This window comes from Zonotrichia albicollis, chromosome 5, assembly GCF_047830755.1.
Source record: "Zonotrichia albicollis isolate bZonAlb1 chromosome 5, bZonAlb1.hap1, whole genome shotgun sequence".
Classification (NCBI taxonomy): Eukaryota; Metazoa; Chordata; class Aves; order Passeriformes; family Passerellidae; genus Zonotrichia; species Zonotrichia albicollis.
Genome location: NC_133823.1, coordinates 30,525,144 through 30,543,948, shown reverse-complemented (window position 1 = coordinate 30,543,948; position 18,805 = coordinate 30,525,144). Strand labels below are relative to the sequence as shown.

At 40.3% G+C, this 18,805-nt stretch overlaps 1 protein-coding gene across 1 annotated transcript; it reads left to right on the top strand.

The window, feature by feature from the left end:
* The first annotated feature begins 4,169 nt into the window (after positions 1-4,169).
* NPY1R (neuropeptide Y receptor Y1) lies at positions 4,170-17,397 on the top strand. Its single transcript, XM_005486306.4, has 3 exons — positions 4,170-4,542; positions 7,088-7,928; positions 8,049-17,397. Exons 2-3 carry the CDS (start codon positions 7,230-7,232, stop codon positions 8,505-8,507), a joined length of 1,158 nt encoding a protein of 385 aa, XP_005486363.1. The 5' UTR covers positions 4,170-4,542; positions 7,088-7,229; the 3' UTR covers positions 8,508-17,397.
* The last annotated feature ends 1,408 nt before the right edge of the window (positions 17,398-18,805 follow it).

Below are 18,805 nucleotides of genomic sequence, written 5' to 3'. Positions count from 1 at the left end.
CCAATCCATGGGCAAAACAGTTTAAGCAGTAGGACATAGCTGCTACAGAATTTGAGAGATTTTGTGAGATACATATAAAGCATTTGTGTTGGTTAAAATTCTTCACCCAACCACTTCATGCCCAGAAAAATTCTAATAAAACACTATGAAAAATACCACCAATGTCTGGCTTCTGTTTGGTCCATCCCTTCCACAGATTCTTAGCTTGCATAAAGCAGCAAGCCTTGGACTTCTGAGAAGGTGGCAGTGGTTGAGATGTCTGTGCAATGAAAGGCAGAACTCCTGAGGGCTAGCTAATAAAATACTTCCAAGACTGAGCCTGTAATTAATAAGTTTTGCTTCCTAACGTGCCATCTCATTTTTTGGCTGGTGTTATACACGTTGACCTGCCTGAATGTTCATGTGTGGGGCCTATTTCTGCTTCATCTGATGCCAGAGGAGAGCTTTTGTATGAGTGTATAGGCGTTTGAATTCTAAATAGACAGTGGGGTGCCCATAGCAGAAAACATGACTTAGTGTTTTAGCCAGGTGGACATAATTTAGTTTATAGCTCAAGCAGCCTTTAGGCAATACTTCATGTGATCAGGATAGATTTCATTAGTCAGCTTGGCTGTATTGTTGAAAATTGAACTGTAGCAGCAAGAATGACAGCAGAGATGAACCACATAATCATTCATGCAGCTTTTTTGGGTTTTTGACATTAGCAGTCAAATGAAGTATTGTTATGTTTGGTGTCAGATGCAGTTATGTCAGAATAAACATGTTCTTAGCCAAAGAGAGAATTTGCTGCAATTCAAATTACACTCAACAGCAAAAGGCCTATTTAGTCTACTGATGACAGACTTTTGCCCCAAGGACCATGAGTTCCCTTATCTTTGAACAGAGTAGTGTGAAATGCAATTATTTCAATGGCACTGATGTTCATTATTAAAATATAAAACCAATAAAAAATAAAGTTTAAAAACCCCTTCAGAGAGTGTTTCCATTTATTTCCGTAGTGGTGACTTCAGTTTGCTTTATACAGAACAGAAGAGACAAATGACCCTCCTGGTGTTCTTTCACTTACTGGATTTTAAATTTTAGGGAGGGATTGCATTGCCTGAACACACGAAGATACATTATAATAAAAACAACAGCCTCATTTTATGAAATGTTTTCTGAGTTTTGCAGTGAGAAAAAATTTTACTGGATTTAAATCTTAGTCAATTTATTTCTATATGTTTTTTAAAACACATCTCATTCCCTTCTCAGTGGTTTTGCTTCAAAGCATTTCTGTATTCTTTTACTCAAGCTGTTCTATTTCCTTAATTGAAATCCTTGTGTTCTGTTTATTGTACTTACTCTCTTTTTGCAATGTCATGCCTTCACACAAACAAACACATGCATACAAAGTCATGCAATCCAGGGTGCCTTTGATGTGCTGAAAAATGTATTCCCTGGAAGAGGATAATCTTTAACACAATGGTTATCTTGCTACTCCAGTGTTCTCATGTTCTGACAGTCATCATCAATAAAATAAGAGTTATGAGGAATTTTTTGACATCTTTGTGAGCTTGGCGCTCCAGATGAAGACCATCAGCTTGGTGTTGAGACTGGAGATGCACAAGATAGCCAGGACCTGCTAATGCCAGATTTTCCTATGGAGCATATCCGATGCACCAAATGTATTTTATACCGCTATAATGGAAAGTTATGAATGAAAAGAAATGAAAATAATCAGCATTTGTTTATTAATTTAGAGTGATTATTTTTTAGTGTTCACATGTATTAGTGCTCACATGTATATGAAATGCTTCAGAGAAGACTGATATAGCTCCGATTGATTTAGTCATTTGGGGTGGACACACAACAGCATGGTTAGGCAGCAAGCTTTTAGCAAGGTTGGTCTTATAGCATGTGTGTACATATAAATACATATAAAAATATGTGTATGTATGTGTGTATGTGTGTATTTATGTACATACACTTATATGTAGAACATGTCAGGGACCAAGGCAGTGCTTTCCATTGCTCTACACACACACTGTTCAATGCCTGACCTAGCATCTGTCTGTAGTGTCAATAATCCCATGGATATTTGTAGTTATCACTGTGAGTTCAGGACACTGAGAGACATGTAGGCTCTATTTTTGATCTTTTATAGGTAATTATTATATTTGCATGGTATAACTGGGGCATTTTGGGGTTTGCTTTGCCCATGTTTATGCAATGTTTGAAATTCCTGTATGTATTAACCATTAAAAAGTGAAGTATTATGTATCACTTAATTTGCTGCTGAAATGGAGATCCTCATGACTAATGACAAAATGGAGGAGAAAGCAGATCATATGTATCTGAAAATTCAGACATTTCTGAAAAATTGACATTTTGTAAATTAATAACTTTGTGGTACATAATTTAAATCTAAACTTAGAATAGGATGGTGAGAAACAGGCAGAATTCAACTCCCTACATCCCTGTCTTCCCAGGCTCAACATCACTCTTGTCTCCCACCTGCTCTACATTCCCACCCCTCTGAGTGGCGCAGAGGGACAGGGAATGAGAGTTCTGGTCAGTTCATCACCCTTTTTCTCTGCTACTCCTCCCTCCTCATGGTGTTCACCTGGATTTCAGTCCTTCAGGAACAGACTGTTCTCTGTGGACCACAGCATGGATATCTGCTCCTGCCATGATCTTGCATGAGCTGCCAGGGAGCAGCTTTTGTCACCATGGTTTTCACCACAGGCTGTGGGGGGAGGAATCTCTGCTCTGGCCAGCTGTGGGTGCATTTTGGAGTCAGATGAAAATGGTTCTGGTCAATGTGGGTGTACTCTTCTTACAAAAGCCACCCCTGCAGCTCCCCAGTTTGCCACGTAAACTCTGGTCTCTTATTCTGAACTGATCTTAAAAACGTATCTCTGCCTTGGATACCTGTTAGCAGAGTACAACAATTTTGTATCACAGAATGCTTATAATTTTTAAATAGCCGTCTTGACCATATGGGTAAAAACATTACAAGGAAGTAGTGGGAACATTCTGGCATTAAAAAAAACAAAACAAAACAAAACAAAACAAAACAAAACAAAAACAACCAACAAAAAAAACCCCAAAAAACAAAAAAAAAAAACCCAACAAAGATTTTACTCTGCCTAGCAATACATCTATTTCCCTTAAAAATATTTTTATAGGACAATGTGATATATCATTCCACATCCAAAGCTATGAGAAGTCTCAGTTGTACATGTCCAAGAGTGTCACTGCTTCAGACAGAAATATGCTTTTTATGAGACCACCTTGGATCCCTGCCTGAGCGTACCCACTTTTGCTCACTCAAAGGCACACATGCTAATGACCTACATAGGACTGGAGTTCCTGTCAGGCATTGTATACAGCCTGCACTTTCCTTCTGGCTGCTGCTCTTAAAATGTCAGCAGCACCACGGCTACCGGCTTTCAGCAGCCTTGCAGCGTGCCTGCAGTTGTCTTTCTTACATCGAGGACTGCAATTACAATGCAGTGGAGCCGAGTGCCTGTAAATAGAGTGCAAACATCAGCCTTATGCTGGGGTCTGAAATGTTCCCGTGTGGCTTCTTCTACAAAAAAATGTCACAATCATTGATTCTGTGCTACTGATTTTTTTAGCTATAATTAGGCTGGTTTCTCAGTTGAGAGTTATTCATTCCGCAACAGTGTTGTCATATAATAGATGCATGCCTGTGGGTAAGAATGTGAGAGCATGCAACTCCTTACACAGGAAAATTCAATCTGGGACCTTGGACAAACTAGGGAACTTCTGTTTTCCAATGAATACAAACTCCTATTACAATCTGCAGCTTTTGTCAAGGCATTTTCAAAGTGTTTCTTACATTTGTCTGGGTAACTTCTCACAGACTTCCCAATTTACTGTGTCTTTTATGCCCATTGAAGAGGATCAGGGCAGTGCTTTTTCTGAGTGAAACAGCAAGATGTTTCAGGAACTTGACATTTCTTATTGGTCCAGTCATCGCTATTCATGATAAATGAAGAGCAGAAGCTAGCTGTACTGGTTTAAAAAACCAAACCCAAACTTTGCAACTTGCTCCTTATGCTGAAAATCTCTTCCTCGTCCCCTTTTCTAACAGGACTTCTAATAGGAGTTTCTATTTCCATCTTTCGTTTGGCCACAAGATGGCAATAACTTGCAGATAAAATGAAACAGGCAGACCGATTTGAAACTATCTCCCTTCCTGAGCTTTTCCCAGCGCTCTGCCCCCAGCCCCCCTCTTTTGTTTCAATATTTAATTGCATTTCTTTCGGAATTACTAGGCAACCCACCCCCAGATGTGCAGTTTAAAGGTGATGCGCTTGCAATGTGGTTTTCAGGATCTGCTCCGTAGAGCACCATCATGTGATACTGGGGTAAGGTGGAGTTCAGCTTTAAGGGGGAGTCTCCAGCCTTCCTCACCAATCTTTAGGATCTGACTGGAGAAATACCAAAGGATCCTTCTCCTTTCCCAGCTCCTTCTCCATCCAGCCTCCTGGGCCAGCCCCTGAGCAGACCAAAGACGGGCAGAGCAGTTGCAAGGTGAGTTTCCCCCATGGTTGCTTTTCCATGACTCTGAGTGCTTGTGTGCCAGTGAGGCTGGTGTCTGCTTGCTGTCCTAGATGCTAGTGACAAAATCCAAGAGAGGATTACGTTCCAGGTAGAACTTCTGAGCAGCTGGGTGAACCTTCAGCTTGGGCTGACAGCATTTTGCTCTTGCTTTTGAACAGCTCCGATAGTTTAACTGTACATTTCCATTCACCTAGCAGCACATTATTTCACCCTTTTTGTCTGCTGGTGCTAAACTTTTGCCCAAAATCTCTCAAGGAGAGTCAGAACGGTGTGCTTGTGTGTGACTGCAATCACCCAGAGGGGTTTGCAGGGCTATGGGTTTTCCCTATGCCAAGACATCACTCAGAGTGGGGAGGGATCTGCTTCCTGACTTAGGAGACAAGGAGCAGTGCAGCTGTATGGGAGACTGAACTTTATGCTCCTTTGTTGTCTGGTCCATTTTGCAGAAGGACAGGAATGATGGGGACTCCCTTCACTTGGCAGTGGTGGGCTGGCTGCTGGATACACTCCTGCACACATCAGAGAGGTTGCATCTCTGCTAAGGGAAAAATGAGGGGAGAAGGGGCAGTAGCATGTTCTGGTTTTGAGTTTGATATTTAATAAATAAGCAAGAGCACAGCTTGGCCAAGGGAGTTGAAAAACCCTGGACACCTTATCGCTGGGGGCAGTTTGGTCCCGGCTGGTGAAAGAACCTGCCCAGTTCCCTCCTTGCAGGACACAGCTCCTTGCCTGCTCTTGCCATCATTCTATCAAGTCACAGGGCTGGAGTGCCCACCTTGTGCCACACAAGTGGTGGTGGGGTTCATGATTAAATCCAGGTGTTGATTTTCAGGCTCTGATAAAGTTACACTGTGGGAATTGAGGAGCCCTGGCTCTCCGCATCAGCCACACACTTTACATTTGTGTAAAGCACTTTTGGCTGTGACAGAAGTGGTGCTTCAAGGAATCTTGGGGTAGAAATTTCTTTACTAGACCTTAAAACAGATTTGTTGGACTAGGAGATCTGATAAATTAAGTTAGCAGAGGGTCTGAGAGGTGATACTCAGGTGCATACCTAGATAGCTTGAAAATCAGTGTAATCAAACAGACAGAGAAGCCTTTTGTCTGAAATCACTGCTGTTAACTCTCACAGTAAAATGCCACTCAGAGGCGAGCTCCACTGCCTGTCGCAGTTTCATGTAGCCTTGTGCTGACTGAAAGAGCCAGAAGAGCCAGTAGGGGCTAGCTCCTGCCAGCAGCGACAGGCATGGCATTGGCTCGGTCACCCTTTGGCTGACCCTCGGGAGGAGCTGCAGCTCCAAGCCCAGCCCTCACACACTGCCCCAGCTGTGGTGCCCAGCGTGAGGCTGCTAAAAGGGTGTCTGCCACCAGTAAGAGACAAAGACAATTCCTCTCCAGAGATTTACATAGCACAGAGATTTTTATCGAGTATCATTTAAGAACAAAAGCTCACCTATTCAGGGTAACTTCTATTAAAGTACGTTTTAGTGGGCAATGTTTTTACAGCTTTTCTGATAAATGCCATATGAAGTCGCATTTGAAACCCACTTGTGTGAATTTTAAGTGGCATTACTTCCATTACTATAAGGTTAAGTGAGCAATAAATTTAGCTCACAGGAGTGGGCAGAGAGAAAGTTCCAGACTCAGTGTGGAATGCAGAGCCACTAATGATGCCCAGATTCAGTGGCACTAATGGCAAGTTGAAGTAAAGGTGTGTCAGGTTATCAATTAATTGATTTTTAATTGCATATCAATTAGTTTGATTTTACTTTTTATTTGCGTTCTGAACACATATGCTTGATTTTCGGATTTTTAAAAGCCAAGGCCTTGCAAGGGGGTGGTTATTTAAGCATGCCTATTTCCCTTGCATGGCTAAAGAAATTTTCTGGGGTGTTTAAAATTTGCCGAGTTTTGTCTTTTGTCCTGTATTCTTCTTTCTTTGCTCCACAGCCCTGCTAGATAAGATTAAGATGTTCAGAGTTCCTGATTTACCTTTGATTTAGTGCCAGTGCTGCTGAGGGCACTTGGCCGCTCAACATCAAGTATATGTGCCTCGGAAAAAAAAAAAAAGCAGCAATTGAGTCATTTTCCCATCCGTCACATTAGTCAGTTGGGCTTTCCACTCCTCCTCATGTGACGCCTGGACATAATTTCATGTAGAGCAGTTTAAGAAAGCAGACGTTTGCAGATTAAACTTGTGAAAAGGAGATGTAAAACATAAAGTGGAGGCTGCGCTGGTGGGAAGGCTGAAATCCCTTCCCGGCTCGCTATTCCGTGCGACTTGTGCCGGCGGGAACGGGCCGGGCAGGACGCGTGTTCTCGCTGCCGTCCTGCGCCCGGGTCCTGCCCGCTGCCTCTGCGCGGCCCCGCGGAGGGAGAGGAACGGAGGGAGCGGAGCGGAGGGAGCGGCGGGCGCGGGCGGCTCGGCTGCCGCGGGACACGGGCGCGCCGCTCCCCGCCCGGGGCAGGCGCTGTGCCCGGCCGTGACCGGCGCCGCTGCTTCCCTTGTCCCCAGGTGCGGCGAGGGAGATGCGGCGCTGAGACTGAGGAGCGGGCTCGGCCCGGGCTCCGCTGCGGGGCCGGCGGGCGCGTCCTGAGCTCGAAGCGCTCTGGATGAGCGCGGCGGCGGCGAAGGTCGGCGGCGAGTTGGAAAGAACATGAATACCTCGGTTCTCGCCCCACTGGGAAATATTTCCGGTCACCCGAATTTTTCAGAGATGAACTCGCAGATCTTGCAGTTTGATGACGAAGATTGCCATGTGCCTTTGGCCATGGTCTTCACTTTGGCCTTGGCTTATGGGACGGTGATAATTCTGGGGGTCTCTGGGAATCTGGCCTTGATTGTCATTATTTTAAAGCAAAAGGAGATGCGCAATGTTACCAACATCCTCATTGTCAACCTGTCGTTTTCTGATCTCCTAGTGACCATCATGTGTCTTCCCTTTACCTTCGTGTACACTTTAATGGACCACTGGATTTTTGGGGAGGCCATGTGCAAGCTGAACCCTTTTGTGCAATGTGCCTCCATCACCGTCTCGGTCTTTTCTTTAGTCCTCATTGCCATTGAGCGCCATCAGCTGATCATCAATCCCCGCGGCTGGAGGCCCAACAACAGACATGCCTACATGGGGATTGCTGCCATATGGATTTTAGCCACAGCTTCCTCCTTGCCTTTCCTGATCTACCACGTATTGACAGATGAGCCCTTCAGAAATGTGACATTTGATGAATATAAGGACAAATATGTGTGCTTGGACCTGTTCCCCTGGGACACTGCCAGGCTTTCTTATACCACAACGCTTTTGGTGATTCAGTACTTTGGACCGCTTTGTTTTATATTTATTTGCTACCTGAAGGTAAGATAGAATGATCTTGCAAAATGTACTTCATTCTACCTGATGTTTGTTTATTCTTGCAAAGATGACAGTGGTAGGTTAATTTACCCCATGTGTTTCTCTTTGTTGAATTTCCTGCAGATATACATACGGTTAAAAAAAAGGAACAACATGATGGACAAGATGAGAGACAGTAAGTACAGATCCTCTGAAACCAAAAGGATCAACATCATGCTGATATCAATAGTGGTCGCATTTGCAGTTTGCTGGCTGCCTCTCACCATCTTCAATATCGTGTTTGATTGGAATCATGAAATTCTGCCTGTTGCTACCTGCAGCCACAACCTGTTGTTCTTGATTTGCCACCTCACTGCCATGATCTCCACCTGTGTGAATCCCATCTTCTACGGGTTTCTCAATAAGAACTTCCAAAGGGACCTGCAGTTTTTTTTTCATTTGTGTCACTTCCACTCCCGTGAGGAGGACTATGAGACTATAGCCATGTCCACCATGCACACTGATGTTTCAAAAACCTCTTTAAGGCAGGCAAGCCCCATCGCATTTAAAAAAATAAATAGTGATGACGATGAAAAAATATAAAGAAGTAATAGAAATTCTACATCAAAATGCAAGAAGTGTGATTGCAGGTGAAGTGTGTCCAAGGACAAGCACAATTACATAATAAGAACAAAAAGAGTAACGTTTTTCTTTCTTTTCCAAGGAACTTTGATTGTTGTCACTTTGAAATTATGCGCTCTGAATTTTGCCCCTTTTACAGCTTTAATGTTCACAGAAGTTATATCTGAATTTTATTTTAAGACATAGTCAGACCTGCTACTACCTATGGTTTTCATCAGCTGTTTTTGTTCTGTTTTCTTTGTACAGTTCTGTGCTTCAGCACAAAGGTTTACTTATTGATTTTTTTTCAAAGAAGTAGTTTTGAGGAGTGTCCATTTAAGACCATTAGAAACAATATGAACCACAGGGCACTGTCATTACAGACAATATCCACCAAAGAATAAAATTAGGAAATTCTGATTTGAAGAGGACTTTTTTTTTTTTTAATGCATCTTTGATCAACATTAAAATCCTGTAAAATCAGTGTAGGTTTGCAAAAAAAGAATAATGTGAAACCTATAGAGTATGTTTAAATGGGGCATACAGTTGTTTCATTCAAAGAGGCAATTTGGGCTGTAATCACTTAGTTTCAAAGACAGGATTAAGAAAGAAATTCTGCTCTCATTTACAAGAATAAAACCCTGCAGTAATTCCACAGAGCACAATGGGATAACTGATGCTTCAGCACAGCAAATGAAAACATAAATGGGGCTTCAGTCCCAAATGATTACAGCTGGTTTTAATAACGCAGGCTTTTTAATTTAAAAAATCCAAAACCCATTTTTATCTGGCATCAGTGAGAGGAGTTACTGTTACTGGGATGAAATGCACCATCTGTTCCGAGCCTGTGAACCATGAAAATCCTCCTTGAGACCTATGTCCAAAATCTAGAGGGAGATAGCACTGCTTGCTGTCTGGGCAAGGTGCAATTCCATCCTCACAGGTGACAGAGAAATTTAGGTCTGCTATTAAAAAAGTAAGAGATTGAGCCACCTGAATCTTTTCATAGTAATTAGTGTTGATCTCTATAAATTATGTACAGCCTCATAATACTTTGTGTTCAGGTGCAATTGCAAAAACCTGGACAATCTCCAAAGCCAAAGGATGGTTTAATCAAGACCTGCAAAATTTAAAAGAACGGTATGAATATAGGTTGGGTATAATTGGTATGTTAGCTTCCAAACTCACAGTTGGTTGGAGCGTGGAAACATTTGCCAAATATACGCAATAGACCTCTGTTACTGCTTAAAATATATATCCTGTAATTAAACTAAATATTCGTGGCTAGATCCCAGTTGAGGGAAACCATATAACTGGACTGCTGTAAATGAAATTACAACAATATCAGCCAGCTGAGGTTCTGTGTCATACAGTGTACTTTGCTATGTTATCAATGTCTTTTTGAATAATTGGCTTTTAAAAATACAATATAGACCCTACTTTCCTTCAGCAAGGTCAATTTAAATAATTCTGGCAGACAAGAGGGTCTTTAAAATGGATATAAATGTAAATGCAACATAAATGGAAATCTGATGTGATATATTTCTAAGCAAAAATATCTCAGGATGTTATGGTGAATTTCATATGTTCTAAATTTGACATAGATAAATGCCTAAGAAATTAAAATAATTTGGGTTGCCAGTATTTAAAAGTGAAACACTGTGCCTTGTGCTGTCTTATAAATAGTGTAGAATATTAAAGTAGCAATGTGTTCTTGTGCATTATAATTCCATGTATTTCTCTACTAGAAGATAATTTAATTTAGAAAGAGTTTTCTGTGCTTGAGAACAGAGGCAGAATGTAGAAAATTAATTATAAGACAGAAGGTTCTTTCAGAGCTTTGGCCTTTTGTATTTTATGAGATTTCCTTTTTTTCATGCTTCTCCATGGAATGTGTTGTTAATAACTTGACAGGGGTTTCCCGAAATTATTTCTCTCTCACATTGCAACAATTTTCATATTTCAAAGGGTGTGTATTTTCACAATGAGATACAATGTACAAAAACAGCCATGGGTTTTTTTTAATTAGGATTGTCACAGTGCGTTTTTCCCATCACAAAAAAATCCCTGTGAATTTTATGGCTTTTTTCCTCCTTTTTTTTTTTTTTTTTTTTTTTTTTTTTAAAGCCCTCTCCTTCAATGTAGTGCAAAAAGAACATTCACTCAGTTGAGAAACTTTCCAGTTACTTTGCTGCAAATTTTTGACCAAGCTGAATTAGGTACTCATACAGAGTAGGTGTAGAGGAACTTTAGAGGAGCCTGCTGGCGCTCTCTGCCTCACCTGCTTTGAGCCAGGTGTGTGTGTCCTAAGATTTGGAGGTCTCCAATGGGATAGCAACCTAATTCTTCCTATGTCAACATTTGTCCTGCTTGAGGTACAGCCTTAAATCATGCAGCCCATCTGGCAGTGTGCCACACTGTCTCCTGAGAATGGATGTCAGGTGATTTTTGCCCCAGCACCTGATCAACAGGGTGAACTGTAAATGGGAGCATTCTTCCTGCTCATCCTTGCTGAGCTCAGGAGTCATTTTCCCTGTGCACCTCTGTCGTGGGATCAGGCTTCTCATGTTTCCTGACTTCCCTGCAAGAAGCCTTTCTGAGCCTCTTCTGAACACACAGGTTAGGGCTTTGTCACACAAATAGCACAGGGCACACTGCCTGTAATGACAGTGGAAATGAACACAATGTAAGGACTGTTCTGCAGGAAAATGCATTTGGAGAATTTCAGAGGCAAAATCATGGCTCTTCTGAAGAATTTGTTATGAGGACAGAGATAAAAGGACCTCTCTGAGGTGCTGACCTAACATCTGCAGGGTGTAGCTCAGATCTACTGAGAGCAGTATTTTTGTCTTTGGTTTCACGACTTGATGCTGGAGTTCTCCAAAGCTTTCCCCTGCCAACAGCCAGCTACAATACTGATTCTCTTTTTCATTTTCAGAGCTCCAGCATGGCTTCTCCTCTATATGCTGAATTTCTTTACAGGATAAGGTGACAGGTTTCGTGTTTCACTATAATTTTTCAGTCATTCTGGATTGATATTTATTTCTTCTCTGTGCTGTTTTGTCAAACGTCCCACACTTCAGCACATGTTGATTCTTGTCTCAAAAGCCTGAAGATCCCTTTTATTCTTTCAGACTTGTAGAAAAGTTTTACTGACAGAAAAACAGAACAGTGAGTGATCTATAATGTATCTTATTATTTATGTGTCATACATTTCATGTCAAATTTCCAGCCTTAAATGACAAATGTAACTATTTAATAAGCATCAGTATTTGCTTCATTTGTCAGTTATTTTAGCATCTTAAAAGTCACTTTGATCGACCACAAACATTTCTGCATAATCTAAATAAACCAGCATATTTGTATACCATGATAATAAATATGTCTGTGTTCCCATTTTGCTTTTTTCCCAAAAAAATGGTTGTGTCATTGTTACTATGTACAGTAATTCCCGACGTTCACATCAACATTAAAAAAGGATAATAAAGGAAGTGATTAATTGACAATAAAACCTGCCTTTGGTAGGCTAAGAGAGGACTGGAGAGTTAAAAATCTATATGCATATAATCTACCCTGTCATTTTGACCACATAAAGAGAAAAGATTTAAACCAGGAAAAGAAATCAACATGACAGAACCCCCAAGGGACTCGAGCTGATGCTGACTGCATCTCATCACTGATGAAGGTGTGAATGGCTAAGGGCTCATATATTCTGACTCAGTGGTCTTGCACTACAGTACCAGCTATTATTAATGGATCCTAAAGGGAAAATTTTATGCTGATTCATATTCAGACTGTAAATCAGTACATGTTTCAATTCAGGCCTGCATATCAAATTCTCATTTTGACCTCAGAGTAATATTTTCAGATCAATGAAACTGAGAACCTAAAGTTAACCATTTGCCTAAATGGTTACTACTAAATAATACTACATTGCTGGCTGGAAGCTTGCACTCTTTCCTAAAAATAGGATTTTTGGATATTAGCTTCTTACAGAAATAAGGGAATGACATATAGTTGTTTGTTTGCTTGTTTGATTGGTTTTTTTTTCTGGATCCTTCTCCTTTTTCTTTTTTCTGGGCCTCACAATGCTTCAGTTTAATGCTTTCCTTCCTACTTCTTTGTATCAAAGAACTTACCAAAGCAGTGCATAGAGAATGAAGACAATAAGGAGATTTTCTATCTCCTCTTCTTTAAAGCATACAAAACATTAGGAAACATGAGCTTAAATAACATCTCTGTCTGCAACAGATTAAATTAATTCAGTTGAGTGGAAAGGGAAGAGGAATAGTAATTATAACCAAATGATAAACTTTTGTTGACAGTAATTTATCAGTTGAAGGATATATACAGCTCCAAGATCTACCATGCCCTCTTCATTCTTGTGTTCTTTAATATGTAGTATCTGCTTCCCTGAGTTATTACTAATTAGCTGAGTCATTACTAAAGTTGATGTGAAAGAAAATTCTTCTCTACAGGTTTTGCAGAATTTCAAATGCTTGAGTACAACATACAAGATGAAAAAATGTGATCAGCTTTGGCTCTTACACTTTAATTGACCTGTGGTCAGAAATCACTTCTATTCAATATTTCTGCCCGTGCATAACAAACAGTGTTAATGGTCTGATTGAAGTCGATATTTCAAATATTCGGGAGTGCATTCACAAGGACTAACTTCAGCTTTATTTCCTAGTCTCTGAGGCACTCACACCTACACTACTCTGGTGCTATGCATTACCAAACTGTGTTTCCCTCAGCTGTCCATACAGCTGCCAAGTGGCAGGACTGCCATCTTCCAGGGCAGCACTGGGCCTGGGGACTGCTGCCTCCCTTCCTCCACCTTCCATGGAGCTTCTGCCCTCACTTTGTGCTTCATCCCCTTGCTAGATGCTTTCTGAGGAAGTAGAAATTTGTACTCTGATTTTGTAAAGTGCCTGAGTGTATGATAAAATTCAGGTCTATTTAGGACAGTGCTTTAAATAGTTTCTTTCATTAAAATTATCTTCTGGCGAGTGTTCCATAGGCAAGTTTCTCAAAATTTAGAAGTGTATAATTTACAAAGACTGTGTAGGAAGTATGTCCATATAGAACATCCAGCTCATTGCAGCAAAACTGCCAGCACACACTGTCTTGTGTTTTCCAAGCAGCTGAATTGATGATCTGGTTGTTTATCATAGGTCAGGCTTAGTTGCAAGAATTTGCCCCAGGTGAAAAGATGTTTGAAAGTGCTGCACAGGAGATGCTCTGCCTTGATGCCTTCTGTCAGACACAAAAAGACACAAAGGGAGAATAAAATATTTATTTATTTTGGAAGGCCAACAGTTGGGCAGGTAAATGTAATTTTGAGCCAAGTGGTGGTCAAAGAAGTATATATGACAAACAGGTTCTCTGCTCCCACTTCCAGAAAAAGAATATGGACCTTTATAAATGACTCTGAAAATATATTTTTTAATACTCTTTAGCTTGGATTAATCTAAATTGCTTTTTGAAAAAAAGGAAATGAAATGTCTTTGGCACAATTGAAAAATATCAGCTTTTTATTGTACCCACCTACTGCACATGAATCCATTTGCTTCTTCTTCTGCATAAGATGGAGAAGGCTTGTTTATGGCAGGAAGAGTAACCTGATCAACAAAGCCCTCCTTGTCTCTCTTGGCTCATATTCACGCTGACGCTGTGCTGCTGTTTTTCCCTTTGTGATCTTCCCCCCTCCCCAGCCTCTCCCAAGCTATGAAACTCTCCCAAGTTTTTTATTATGCTGTTTATGTTGTTTCTTAATAAAAGCTGCCTGTGTAAACGTGTCCTTGAAAGATCCTATTCAATGTGTGCTTCAACATATGGGTGAGAGGCCATACAGAGCTTGTAGAAGTGTGACTGGCAACGAGAAGATGTTTCAGGCAATAGAGAAGTTTAAAATGTAGTTGTTACATACTGTTATTTTTCATTTAAAGCTGTTTTTATAATTTTAATTCATGCAATCTAAATGTCAGCTTAGCTTACACATCTAGAGGAAACTTTCTCTTGGTGATCAGCCACCACAGACATTCAGCAAGAGGAGACACTGGGTAACACACTTTGTATCCTTACTTAGCCTTAGAGCCTCTCACTTGCCTATAAGCTTATTATTTGTACTACACTGGAAGATATATATGGCAAAGTCTTCACTTCTTTCCCTTGAAGACTAGTACAAGTTGTAGAATTAAGAGATTTAAGACATGGGACTGGATTACCTTCTCTGATTTTTATTTCCATTATTATTATGACTGTAAAGTTCAAGGCTCTTCAATTAAGCTTTGACTTATTATCAGTTTGGGCACAGTGGTTGTCACCTGGATGTCAGTCACCATGCTGATATGCCTGTGGTTAGGCAGGTGCTGAAGTAAAAGCCTTAAAATGGAGGGTTAATGAAAAGCCTCCCATTGACTTAAATCAGCTCTGGGTGAAGTACTTTTAAGTGATACTGAGGTGCAATGCATGTCTGAACATCTGCATTTTTCCAGGGGACAAATTAAAAAGTCATCTTCAGCTGCTTCTTACAGTATGGTTATCCTCTTAAGTTCTTCTGTGAGTTTTACTCTGATGTATTTTCTTGACACAATTACAAGTTAAATGTGTCCATTGGGCTGCCTGGCTTACTGATTTAAACCAATTTGCTTCACAGAAAATTGAAGAGGGTACTAGCAATTCATCACTAGCAAAAGTGTGGGCTTTTTTTTCAATGATGATGATGATTATGATGATGATGATGATTACTACTACTGCTGCTTTTTTCACTTAATAAAAAAAAAGAAACCCAAAAAAATCACTAACAGCCAGACAGCATAGGTTATTTTAAATTTGGAATTCACTTCAGGCAGTAAGGAATTTCAGCCTGCAGCACAGGCTGTGAATTTACCTGGTAGAGGTGCACCTTAAGCAGGAACTTAAGCAGTCATGGATAAAACCACTGCAAAACATTGCTTATAAACAAATATCTTCAGAATTAGACAAGAGCACATTTAAGTCAACATACAGAAACTTGAATTAAAATATTAATTATTTTTGTAGTGGAATTCATACATTCAGATAACCAAGTGACTTCATGAAATTATAAAGCCTGAGCCTGGTGTCATTCATATTAGTCCAATGTTGCAGAAATATCTCTGATATTGTTCAGAAGTTTATGGTATAGATGAGGCAGGTAGATGAGATCAGTCTCTGAAGCTACAGATTGTTTTTTAAACTCATAGATTTTATCTTGCCTAGGTTTAGGGAAACATAAGGAAATGAAATAACTTGGCTTTTGAATTCCTTGATGATTTTCACTCAGTCCTGACAGATTTGCTGAAGCTTTCTGAGAGTGAAATGGTATTGGATAAACTAAGTACCTGTTATTTAAATAAGGTTGTTCTTTTAAGCAGGACATACACATTATAGGTGTCAGCATCTGAAGTCTTAAATTCTACATGGTAGAATATAGATATATATGTTTAATATAATTTATAGAAGCACATTAAAATTCTGACTTCAAGTGAATTTTATCATTTTACATAAAACCTTTAATGTTTAGCAGTTCTTATGTTTAGATTATGTTGGTATAATAAACAAACCAAGCAGTGCTGACTGTGGAATTTGTTTTAGCAAGAGGGTTTTGGTTTCTCTGCCCCGGGACCCTGCCTGAGGAGCAGCACCTGCATGGGAGACATGAGATATAACTCACTAAGTGAGGCAAAGGTAAACTTGCCAGCAGGGTCTCTGACTTCCTAAGAAGGGCTTTAAACAGGGAGGGATGTGAAATGAAGACCATTTCCAGCACCCTGAGAGGGAGTGAGGGACAGAGCTGTCTAGCAGAGGGCCTAGATGGTGTGAGTGAAGGCAAACACAACCTCAATAAAGAGCTTCAATGACCTTCACTCCTACCCAAATTTGGTGTACTAAGCTTTTAGACAGACCTTTTAAACTGTATTTGAGTTATACTGTTAGAAAAGCACTGAATGTTCCAGTAGCTTGGTGCAGTTGTACTCCTACAAGTTTGGGGGAGATTGGGATCTATGCACATAAAAGCATTTTGACCAATACTCAAGTAGGGAAAATAATGGAAGAGCCACACTTGCCTGCTACCTTTGGCAGCAGCCACCCAGCCATGTTATCAATAGATAGGGCATCAAATATGCTCTTATGTCTGAGCTAGGCAGAGCAGCATGGCTCAGCAGGTGTGGAGCACATCCAAGAATTGGGTAATGCAGTTTTAGTCTGTATGGAAATATGAGGGGAGAGTTGAGGCAAATTTGGTGGCCAAGAACAGGCCATGGAGACATGGAATCTGAATGTTAATAATTTTGGTATTTTGAATAACCTGTAGTAGGAAATGTTATCAGTTCCTAGGCTAAGCTTTAGTATGTGTGTTTGTCTAAGTTTGTGTTTGGGGCATTTTTAATTTTAAATAAAAAAGAATTATTTGAATGGTAAAATCCAGTTTAGCACGGTTCCTGAGTTAGACAGACAACTTGTTATTGAAAGTGCTGATAGTACAAATTTTTCTTTTTTATTCTAGAGCTGGATGAATTTGAAAGAGTTCTGATTGCTCTAAAATATTTTGCTTACTAGGTATGACACATTTTTTTAAAAAAGCTACAGATGAAGCAATGATTCTGATGATGATTTATGCCATGTTACTAGTTTTAAATTAAAGACACAAGTGTTAATCATACATTTTAATTAAAAATTGGTGCTGGCCCTGTCACAAGGATATTACCCTTTGATTTCTTGGATGGCTTTCTTAGAAATGCAGTGCTGTTTGTACAATGACCATGATTACAGTTAGGCAAAAAAAAAAAAAAAAGCCAGACAAAACCTCTCTGCTCAGAACATATATTTTATATGATTTCTTAAACCATACCCTCTCTCCTTCAAACACCACTCCAACCGGTATTTTTAGTTCAGGGTAGCACAGAGAGAGTTTTAATGCCTTAAAAATCTCACCGAAGACTTCTGCCGTTACTGACCCAATCTGAACGCTATGCTGATTTTTCAGTGCTCTCTGGAAGCACATCCCTGCTAAGAGGAGTATTTAATTATACTTCAGATTATTCCGCTACTGTGCCCTATAGTTAGCCAGAATTCAAGATCATATGAAGCTGCTTTGATTATACAGAAGCAGAGATAAACATGTTCTTTACGCAATGCTATTTAAAAACACCTTTTATACAGTGCTGTTTCCAGAACAACAGGAAGACAAGTTCCAAGGGAGCCTGGGTTTGAGAAGCTCAATCTCAGCTTCCTGTAAGTGCTCTGGTTGCAGCTCTTCACACTGACCCTCTGTATTCTCATTGCAAGGAGCCACTGCTGGGACCACTGGAGTGGCAATGACACTGACCTCCTGTAGGTATGGTACAGCATTAAGCAATCCCTCTCCACACCTGAGCTGCGGCATAGATCCAGCTTAAGAACAATAAACCTAACAATAAAGAAGGGATTTGAATGGGAGAAGTGGTCCCATTTGTCAGCTGGTTACACAAACACTTGTTCTGGTGTGAAGGCAGAGGTTGGTGGGAGGAATGAGTGATGTCTAAAGATGGGAATGCACAGTGCTTGGGCTGGCATGGCCATGTAAATATATTAAAACTGCATCCTAACTTTTTAATAAGAAAAATACTTCTTAATCCATCAGAGTTAGCTCTGACCTGCTATGAGGTCAACTATTTTGGGTGGCCCCCATTGTGTGAGCTGCTGGTTCTGCCAAACAAAAATGCTTGGTTGGACTTTGTCTAGATCCTGAATACTTGCTGTTTAAAGGAGCCTTCTCTGGTCTTAGGATTCAAGCTTTGCATTCTGACAGCCATTTTTGCTTTTCCATATAGAAACACCTTTAATGCACACTGTGCTGTAGAAGCTGTTTGCTCTTTTGCAAGAAATATAACAATCATGGAAGTATGCATTTTCTAGTAAACTCTAGAACCAAGTGCAGTGATTTGTGGCGCGAGTCTCTGATTCCAAAACGTGGTATTACTGTGGGGTTCCTTTTTTGGTTTTCTTCACCTGGAAACTGTGTGGAAGAGACAGATTGTTGCAGGGCTACATCCAATGAGAAAAGAAAGGTTTGTGCAATTGAGTGAAAACTGAATTCAAGAAACTGCTGTGGTCAAGATTCTATTGATTCTATGTTTCTATGACTAGGCTAAGCAATGTCACTAGCCCTTATATATGAGTTTTCTCCAAGCATATTCTGGCATGCCAGTAGGTTCAAACTGTCTTGCTAAAATCAATCACTTTTACCAGCAATTACTGTGTTGAATCACTGT